At 38.8% G+C, this 10,974-nt stretch overlaps 1 protein-coding gene across 1 annotated transcript; it reads left to right on the forward strand.

Annotated features, from left to right (window-relative positions):
* The first annotated feature begins 2,941 nt into the window (after nucleotides 1–2,941).
* On the forward strand, nucleotides 2,942–3,886 carry LOC126079413 (olfactory receptor 2D3). Its single transcript, XM_049890410.1, has one exon. The coding sequence runs from the start codon at nucleotides 2,942–2,944 to the stop codon at nucleotides 3,884–3,886; it is 945 nt and encodes a 314-aa protein (XP_049746367.1).
* Nucleotides 3,887–10,974: the final 7,088 nt, after the last annotated feature.

Here is a 10,974-nt window from a genome sequence, read left to right on the forward strand (position 1 = left end):
GCCCTTTATTTCTTTACCTAGCCTGATTGCTCTGGCTAGGACCTCCAGCACAATGTTGAATAAGAGTGGTGATAAGGGGCATCCTTGTGTGATTCCCGTTCTCAAGGGGAATGCTTTCAGAATCTCTCCATTAAGGATGATGTTGGCTATTGGCTTTGTATAAATGCCCTTTATTATGTTGAGGAATTTTCCTTCTATTCCTATTTTGCTGAGCGTTTTTATCATGAATGCGTGTTGGACTTTGTCAAATGCCTTTTCTGCATCAGTTGATAAAATCGTGTGGTTCTTGTCTTTTGTTTCATTTATATGGTGTATTACATTAATTGTTTTTCTAATGTTGAACTATTCCTGCATACCTGATATGAATCTCACTTGGTCATGGTGAATTATTTTTTTGATATGTTGTTGAATTCTATTGGCTAAAATTTTGTTGAGGATTTTTGCATCTAAGTTCATGAGGGATGTAGGTCTGTGATTTTCTTTTTTTGTGGTGTCTTTAGCTCGTTTTGGTATCAAGGATATGTTGGCTTCATAGAATGAGTTAGGGAATATTCCATCATTTTCTATGCTTTGAAATACCTTTAGTAGTAGTGGTATTACCTCTTCTCTGAATGTTTGGTAGAACTCTGCAGTGAAGCCGTCAGGGCCAGGGCTTTTTTTTGTTGGGAGTTTTTTGATTACCTTTTCAATCTCTTTTTTCATTATGGGTCTATTTAATTGTTCTATTTCTGTTTGTGTTAGTTTAAGTAGGTAGTGTGTTTCTAGGAGTCCATTTACTTTTAATATAACTATGGGTATAACTGGGATTAAATCTACCATCTTGCTATTTTTTTCAATTTTTCCCATCTATTCTTTTAGCTTCCTTTTTTTTTTTTTTGCATTCTTATGAATTAGTCAGGTATTTTTTAAATTATTACATTTTATATTTCTCATTTGATTTTTAGCTATTTTAGTGGTTACTCTGGGGATTACAATACATATTTTTAACTCATCATAGCCTTACTCTTAAGTCCTGTCCTGTCTGGGATATGAACTACATCTTTTCTTGACTACATTTTAGTGACATTTTTTACCTTCATCAAGCTGTGCACGCTTCACTCTCATTTTTCCCATCACCCAAAAAAACAAGTGTCTACTATCTAGAGATGAGTTCTGCTCTCTCCCCCCATTCCTGCTAACCACTAATGAACATTAGTTTCTGTATATTTACCTGTTCATGTCATTTCATAAAAGTGAGAACATACGTTACACATTTGTTTTCTTATTAATGTGTAACAAGTCCTGTCCTGTCTCGGATATCAACTCAGTAACAGGGGTGTTCCGTGAAGATTCCCTACTCTGGCTGGCTGAAATTCCAAAATCTTCCCACCTTACATAAGCTCCCCAGCAACTGTTCTTTGTTGGGCTTGGTAGGTTTATTGTGTGTGTGCACAATTTAATATTAAGCCCATACATGTGGATACCTAGAGCTCCTTCTCTGTGCAGTTCCCATTTCTATTGCTCTCTTCCAGTTTCCATATGCTTTGGCAGGACCAATTATTGATGTCTATTTCCTCAAATCAGCAAGGCCACCATGTTCTGCTCAGGCTCCAACTAGTGTAATCGTGAAGCTCACCTTGTTTGTTTCCCTTTTTTTTGTAAGATTAGCTCCTGAGTTCCTGTTATCCAATGTCTGAAAACATTTGTTGCAAATATTTTACCCAGTTTTATATCTGCTTCCAGCAAGAGGCTTAGCATGATACCAGTTACTTTATGAAGGCTAAAAGTAAAAGCAATGAAGTGACTTAGTTTAGGGCATCCTCAATTAAGTGCTATTAAGATTTTCCCATTTTTTATATATTTATATTAGTATTATATGGCCTTTTAAAGAAAAAACTTTAAATTTTAAAAATATTAGAAAAGGAAAAAAATTATTCACTGTAATCCCAGTACTCAGGGCCAACCACTCCTAAAATTTTGGAAATTTTTTCCCCTAGTCTTTCGCTGTGCATTTTGAAAACATCAGCATTGGTCCCCAAGATGTTCACAAAACTACCCTTGGTAGGTATCAGTGGTAGGTGATTACCATTATTATTATTAATAATGATAACAATCATTGTCTGCAGAATCCAGAGGAAACAGTAGTGCTCAGGCAGCACCTACATAACCAGAGAAGGGAAGAAGGAAATGACAGACATCACTGTGGGGCTGTGTTCCTGAGAAAAGGTAAGTTATTCCCCATGAAATGTCAGAACCAGCTATGGGAGAGGACATGGTTGTCTGAATAGGGATGACTATTTCACTAATTTTGGTAACCCAAATTACAGCTACAGGAATAGATATTTTGCCAAAATATTGTTCATCTCGTGCCCATATTTTGCCCCCTTTTACTATTCTAGATACAGTTATTTGAAAGTATACTATATACACAATTTTGAATCCTGAGTTTTTCAATTAAAATTATCTAAAAGGCATTTTTCAATGTAAGAAAAATCTCTTTACAAACTTCACCTTAATGACTGTGTAATATTTCATAATATGGATGTATAATTTACCTAAACCTCTAATGTTGGCTATTAAAATTATTTTCATTATTTTACTATATGATGTGATAAAAAGCTTTATTTGTGAATATATTTCTGAAATTTATAGTATTTATTTATATACACTCCTAGAAATGAATTTAAAAATTGGGGTAAGCTTTGGGGGTGGTAGATGATATGAGGCCTAGGAGACTCAAGGACTTGTAATACTACTCTAGGCCTGGTCATTCCTCCCTTTAGAGTCCTACAAAGGAAACAAGAAATAATGGAAAATGAGGTACCTCTTTATTAACTGCGCTAGTACCTGATGCCCTTCAAGTTCAAAGCTCTGATAAGTCTGTATTGTGGTACATGGCCTAGCCTAAAATCCTTCAAGGGTCTCAACATTCCCAACAGCTTAAATCCAGGAATAAACATCAATGGGGGAAGACAATCAAACCTTTGTGGCTGAATTTATCTTCCTGGGACTTTCACAGGACTTGCGGACCCAAATTCTGCTATTTATCCTTTTTCTCATCATCTATCTGTTGACTGTACTGGGAAACCTGCTCATCATCATTCTCATCCATATGGATTCTCAACTCCACACCCCCATGTACTTTTTCCTTAGCAATCTCTCTTTTGCAGATCTCTGTTTCTCTACTAGCATTGTCCCTCAAATGTTGATCCACCTCCTAGTAAAGAAAAAGATGATTTCCTTTTTTCGGTGTATGACACAGATAATTGTCTTCCTTCTGGTTGGGTGTACAGAGTGTGCACTGTTGGCAGTGATGTCCTATGACCGCTACGTGGCTGTCTGCAAGCCCCTGCACTACTCCACCATCATGACCCAGCAGGTACGTCTTCAGTTGGCCATCGGGTCCTGGGCTAGTGGGGCTCTAGTGTCTGTGGTGGATACCACGTTTACTTTTCATCTTTCGTATCGGGGACAGAAAATAATCAACCACTACTTTTGTGAACCTCCTGCCCTTTTGAAGCTGGCTTCAGTAGATACTTACGGCACAGAAATGGCCATGTTTGCAATGGGTGTGGTAATCCTTCTAGCTCCTGTCTCCCTTATCCTTATCTCTTACTGGAATATTATCTCCACTGTGCTCCAGATGCAGTCTGGAGAGGGGAGACTCAAGGCTTTCTCTACATGTGGCTCCCACCTCATTGTTGTTATCCTTTTCTATGGATCAGGAATATTTACCTACATGCGACCAAACTCCAAGACCACAAAAGAGCGGGATAAGATGGTATCTGTATTCTACACAGTGGTAACTCCAATGCTGAACCCCATAATTTATAGCCTGAGGAACAAGGACATCAAAAAGGCTCTCAGAAAACTAGCTGGAAGAAAGTCTTTCTCTCAGAGGCGATGACCTCTGGGTCTGACTTTTAGATATATGGTAACATCCGTAAAAGAGGAAGAGGATTTCTCTAGGCAGTTATGAATTAGTCATTTCAGGAAGAAGCAGAAAAATGAAAGACATGTTCTAGAAACTGTGAATCCTCCACTTTAACTGGAACAGAGAATAAATAAACAGATGAAATGTTACATTATTTCCTGATTATGAAAGGCCTCAAGCACTAGTTTGAGGAGTTTTTGGTTAATAGAGCTGCTACCATGTTATGGATTGAATTATGTTCCCGAAAAATACATGTTGAAGTCTTAACCCCGTACCTGTGAATGTGATTCTTTTTGGAAGGAAGTTTTTATTTGGTTATGTTAATGAGGTCATATTCAAGTAGGGTGGGTCCTACACATAATCCTTATGAGTGAGTACAGACACAGAGAGACAGACACTTAGGGGGAGATGCTATGTGATGATGGAGGCAGATGCATCTGTAAACAGCAAAGAAATGCCAAAGATTGCTAGCAGTCACCAGAAAACAGGACAGAGGCTCACAGAAGGAATCAACACAACCAAAACTCCAATTTGGGCTTCTAGCCTCCAGACTGTGGGCAAATAAATTCTGTTCCTTAAATCCACTCAGTTTGTGGCATTTTGTTATGGCAGCTCTGGGAAATTAAGACATATGGACAAGGGTGAAGCATAATGAGAACCAAACTGTAGGATGTTAAATTAGGTATATTGAAATAATACCTAATATGAATTACATATTTGGGTCTAACATTAAAGACATTTCAAGTTTGAATGTCCATGTCATGCAAAACTGGAAATAAGCTCTCATCAAGACAAAATACCTAGAAGAGTCTTTAATACTGGCATCATTCATGGCCCAGAACATTTCACCTTGTGAAAAGGTACCAGAGCCAACACTGCTTCCTCATTCACAATGTTCTCCTCTGAAAGCTCCAGAAAAATGAGTTTTTCATATTAGCACCTCACATGTCATAAAAGCATAGACTATCAGAGTTGAAAGGGAATTCCACAGTCATCTAATCCAACCTTATATATGAAGTTTAAACTACTCCATACTATCTCTAGTGAGTAATTGTCCAGCATTTATCTAAATAAGAAGATGCAGCTCACTACTTTCTTGGTACATTCTTTCATGGATAATAGTTTTTACTATTAGAAAGACTGTCCTCATGGTAAGTTAAAATTAATTTTCCTGTATCTTCAACTCACTGTCCCTAGTTTCACTCCTAGAACGATTTTCATAATTCTTCTATACCACAACTCTCTGAAAGTCAGTTTCATATTTTCCCAAATTATTTCTCCTAGTCAACCACCCTCTTATCCCTTTACCTAACATGCTTTGGTTCCCAGGATTCATCCTGGCCATTGTCCTTTGAATAAATCCAATTTACCCAATGAGTATCTCTTGAGAAAGCAAAAGAAAAATTAGAATTTTAGAAATTAGTTTTACCAATTCTTGGCTGACCTCCCATAGGCCTAGATGTCTGTATACCATGTATTGCTGTGGGCTCTGCCACCATAGAATGGTCATTTCCAGAGTCTACTTCAGGTTCTTACAAACCCCAGGTCTTAATAAACCACATGACAGCCACTTCCCTCTTTCACACAATGTTGTCATCAATCACATGGTAACCATTCTACAATTACCATGAGCCCAAAATCCAGACCGACTTCCCCACTGAACAAATAGCTAGTAGCTGAACTTATTTCTTGTTTCTTTCATTCAGGCATTCATGCATCTATACATCCATTTAAAACTATTGACCTTTTATTTCATCTTTTCCAACTCTGGCTGTATCCAATACAACTAAAGCAATGACTGACAGATAACGTTTTAACACACATTTCTGAATTCTGTTTTTAAAAATACTGAAGCTGCACTACAATAGACAAACTCTAATCTGGGTTACAATGATCAGTGAAAATCCTCATTCAAAAATATATGCTAGTTGAGGTAACAGAAGAGAAGGACAGAAAATTATTAACCGAAGTTGGTGACATGGTTAAAGTTGGTAACTTACATGAGAGCTAATTTACTGTACTGAAATGTGAAGGAAGAATAGAAAATTGAGGGTGTTACGGTACTGATAAAGGAATTACCGCAATGATGAATTATGAAATGAAACATAAGCACAGTGGGGAAAGTGCCTCAGTGGAGTGTGCCTAGGAAGGAAAGCAAGAAAATGGAAACAGCAAGTATGGACACTACTTTGGAGAAGTTTCACTGAAGAAGAAAGAAATCGTGTTTGTTTGAGAGAGTAGGATTATGGGATTATTTTATTTTAGATTCTAGGTCACTCCTCCCTTTTCCTTGAAGAGTTTAACTCCTGGTTCATTGTCACTCTCTTCAACAAACTATTTGATGATTTAAATTTTCACATAAAATCAAATATTTGAAAACTCTGAATTCTTGATCCTTGATCCTCACTCCTCCAATGATCTTAGCCATTCAGTCCCATGATCATTTCCTAAATATTGCCATTATCAGCAACTGCCATCCCCACTGTGGCCTGTCCAAATACCTGACCCACAGAATTGTGACCAAAATAAAATGATCACTCTTTTAAAACATGAAGTTTTAAGGTGGCTTGTTATGCAACAATTCATAACTGAAACGCTGAGTCATGCTCCTGATTCATTTCACCAAGATAGATGTCCATGGGGCTTCTCCACATTGCCGGGAAAATTTGCCTGCTTGGAACCATTACTCTTCATGCTAAAGCATAAAGAGTCAGAAGGTTTCGACTGAAAGAAATATTTATACACACACTCAAAATCATATAAAGATGTTATCAGGGTTCTCAGTTGCAAGTAACAAAAACTAACTCTGAATGATTTAAGCTAAAATGAAAATTATTGAAATAAGGGTGGGTAATTCTGGCCCTGCAGCTGAAACCACAGGCCAAAATCATATCACAGAATTGGATTGGATGAAGATATCACTGCCATTCAGTACTGTTGTTAGTTGCTGTTGAGTCAATTCCTACTTACGGCAACTCCGCGTGTGCAGAGTAGAGCTGCTCCATAGGGTGTTTAAGGCTGCGACCTTTTGGAAGCAGATCAGCAGCCCTGTCTTTCAAGGTGCCTTTGTGTGGGTTCAAACCACCAAGCTATCAGCTAGTAGTCAAGCACTTAATCATTTGCGCCACCCAGGGACTTCTGGGTACTAGACGGTAAAACTGGCACTGCCACACCATCAGCATAGGACACAGCTGCTGGGGCTGCTGACACTACTGACCTGGAAACTGGGTATTGCTGCTTCCTCTGCCACTGTCAGGAAAAAAGAAACTGTTGACAAACACTACATCAGCCAGGTATCAAGATTAACATCAATAGTGATAAGTCATATTGATAGTATGTACCCTTGATATACCCATTGCTATAGATTCCAACCCTATAAGAAAAGTAGAACTGCCCCATAGGGTTTCCAACCTGGGTGGTGTAGTGGTTAAGAGCTACATCTGCTAACCAAAAAGGCTGGCAGTTCGAATCTACCAGGCGCTCCTTGGAAACCCTATGAGGCAGTTCTATCTTGTCCTATAGGGTCACTATGAGTCGGAATTTACTCGACAGCAGTGGGTTTTTTGGTTGTAATTTTTATGGAAGCAGACTGCCACATCTTTCTCCTGTAGAGTGGCTGGCGGGTTTGAACCGCTGACCTTTTAGTTAGTAGCAGACCACTTAACCACTGTGCCACCAGGGCTCCTTACCCTTCATATAATGTGATGAAAATGGCAATTTACCTCTGATCTTCCTCCCCAAAACCCATAGCTGTAGCCTAATCATAAGAAAAATGACACTGGGTTAAAAAAAAAAAGGAAATACATGAATAAAGTATGAACTTTAGGTAATATATCAATATTGGTTCATTAATTGTAACAAATGTATCATACTAATATATAGGATGTCAATAATGGGGAAATCGAGTATGGGGTATATGGGAAATCTCTGTACTATCTTCTCAGTTATTCTGTAAATCTAACTGTTCTAAATAATAAAGTCTATCTTTAAAAAAATTTTTTTGAGGTAAAATTCGCATAACATAAAACTAACCATTTTAAAGTAAACAATTCAGTGGCATTTAGTACATTCACAATGCTATGCAATCACTCTATCCAGTTACAAGATATTTCCATGATTCCTAAGTAAAACTCTTATTATTTTCTTCCCATTCCCATCTCCTTGCCTCCTTCCCAGCCCCTCAAAAAAACAAATCAAACAAACAAAACACCAATCTATGTTCTGTCTCTGTAGATTTATCTATTCTGGATATTTCTCACAAATGGAATACTACAATATCTAAACTTTTGTCTCCGGCTTCTTTCACTTAGTATATTTTGGAGTACATCTAATTTTTTTTTTTTTCTACATTGTAGCATGTATTAGTGCTTCATCCTTTTTTATGGCTGAATAATATTCCATTGCATGTATATACCACTATTTGTTTATCTAATCATTCCATGTTGAACATTTGGGCATTTCCACCTTTTGGCTATTGTGAATAGAGCTGCTATAAATATGAGTGTGCTGAAGATCATTCAAAAGCGGTTGCTGCAGTACATTGACAGGGAACTGCTGAAGTTCAAGCCAGATTCAGAAGAGGACATGGAACAAGAGATATCATTGCTGATGTCAGATGGATCTTGGATGAAAGCAGAGAACACCAGAAAGATATTTACCTGTGTTTTATTGACTATGCAAAGGCATTCGACTGTGTAGATCATAACAAATTATGGATAACATTGCAAAGAATGGGAATTCCAGAACACTTAATTGTGCTCATCAGGAATCAGTACTTAGACAAAGAGGCAGTCGTTAGCACAGAACAAGAGGACACTGCATGGTTTAAAGTCAAGAAAGATGTGTGTCAGGGTTATACCTTTTCATCATACTTATTCAATCTGTATACTCAGCAAAAAAAATCAGAGAAGCTGGCCTACATGAAGCAGAATGTAGCATCATGATTGGAGGAATTCATTAGCAACCTGCGATATGCAGACGACGCAACCTTGCTAGCTGAATGTGAAGAGGACTTGAAGCACTTACTGACGAAGATCAAAGACGACAACCTTCAGTATGGATTACACCTCAACATAATGAAAACAAAAATCCTTACAACTGGACCGATAAGCAACATCATGATAAATGGAGAAAATATTGAAGTTGTCAAGGACTTCATTTTACTTGGACCCGCAATTAGAGTCCATGGAAGCAGCTGTCAAGAAATCAAATGATACATTTCACTGGACAAATCTGCTGCAAAAGACCTCTTTAAAGTGTTAAAAAGCAAAGATGTGACTTTAAGGACTAAGGTGTGCCTGACCAAAGCCGTGGTATGTTCAATTGCCTCATATGCACGTGAAAGCTGGACAACGAATAAGAAAGATCAAAGAAGAACTGATGCCTTTGCATTATGATGTTGGAGAAGAATATTGACTATACCATGGAGTGTCAGAAGGGCAAACAAATCTATCTTGGAAGAGGTACAGCCAGAATGTTCGTTATAAACAAGGACGGTAAGACTTCGTCTCACACACTCACACACTTAGGACATGTTATCAGGAAGAGTTAGTCCCTGGAGAAGTACATCAAGTTTGGTAAAGTAGAGGGTCAGCAAAAAAGAGCAAGAACCTCAATGAGATGGACTGACACAGTGGGTGCAACAATGGGCTCAAGGACAGCAATGACTGTGAGGATGGTGTAGGACTGACCAGGCAGTATTTCATTCTGTTCTACATAGGGTCACTGAGTCGGAACCTACAAACATGAGTGTACATGTATTTGTTTGAGTGCCTGTTTACAACTTTTGGAGGTATACACCTAGGAGTGGAATTGCTGGGTTATATAGTAATTCTGTTTAACCTTTGAAGAACTGCCAAACGTTTCCACAGTGGCTGAATCATTTTATATTCCCACCAGCAATGGGCCTCAAACCAAACCAAACCCACTGCCATCAAGTTGATTCTGACTGATACTGACCCCATAAGACAGAGTAGAACTGCTCCATAGGGTTTCTAAGGTTGTAATCTTTACAGAGGTAGGATGCTTTCTCCTCCTGAGTAGCTGGTGGGTTCAACCTCTAACTTTTCAGATAGCAGCTGAGTGCTTAACTACTGTGCCACCAAGGCTCCTAGCAATGGACAAGGGTTCTAATTTCTCCACATCCTCATCAACATTTATTTTCATTTTTTAAAATTATAGCCATCCTAGTGAGTGTGAAGTGGTACCATGTTGTAGTTTTGATCTGCATTTCCCTACTGACCAAAGAAGATACCCTGCTGGTGTGAATGATTAAACACTTGGCTGCTACCTGAAAGGTTGGTGGTTTGAACCCTCCTGGTGACTCCACGGTGAGGAAGGCTTGGCTGATCCTTCTCTGTTCCCTTTGCAGGTCCATCTTCTCTGACCCAACCAATGACACCAGGGTTCCTGAGGGCTCAGTCCTGGTCCCCCTCCTTTTTACTCTATATTCTCCCCTCTCCCCTCCTCTCCCACACCCCTGCAATCTCAACCCTAATCACAACATCAGTTACCATCTTTCCAGAATTGACACAAATTTTTTTTTTTTTTTTTTTAGTCCTAGACAGGAAAATCTGGTGGCATAGCGTTTAAGTGCTACAGCTGCTAACAAAAAGATTAGCAGTTAGAATCCACCAGGCGCTCCTTGGAAACCCTATGAGGCAATTTTGCTCTGACCTATACTATGAGTCGGAATCGACTCGACGGCTATGGGTTTGCTTTTGGTTTTTTTGGTAGTCCTACTCTAAGCGCCAACTCCTCTTGGACATTACAACCCCCCACAACCCCAGTGCCAAGGCACCTCATATTTAACACGACAAAACTATACTTGGGATCTTCTGCAAGACCCTTTACCAGATGCACAAATAAATGAATGGATCGATCAATCAATAAGTCAGTGAAAGCCATGCAATATATCGCTGTCTTGTCGAACTTAGGTCACTGTTTTTGGTTCCAGGCAAACGGGCAAGATTTTGTCCAATATTCCCCGATAGGATGGGGCAAGAGACTGAAGTTTGATACGTACTCTCCGAACCCACCAGAAGGGCAGAGTGATTCCATTC

The sequence above is a fragment of the Elephas maximus genome, chromosome 7 (assembly GCF_024166365.1).
Source record: "Elephas maximus indicus isolate mEleMax1 chromosome 7, mEleMax1 primary haplotype, whole genome shotgun sequence".
NCBI classification, from domain to species: domain Eukaryota; kingdom Metazoa; phylum Chordata; class Mammalia; order Proboscidea; family Elephantidae; genus Elephas; species Elephas maximus.

Excerpts from the sequence above, each read along its gene's own strand:
- LOC126079413 (XM_049890410.1), top strand. The coding sequence starts at position 2,942 with ATGGGGGAAGACAATCAAACCTTTGTGGCTGAATTTATCTTCCTGGGA.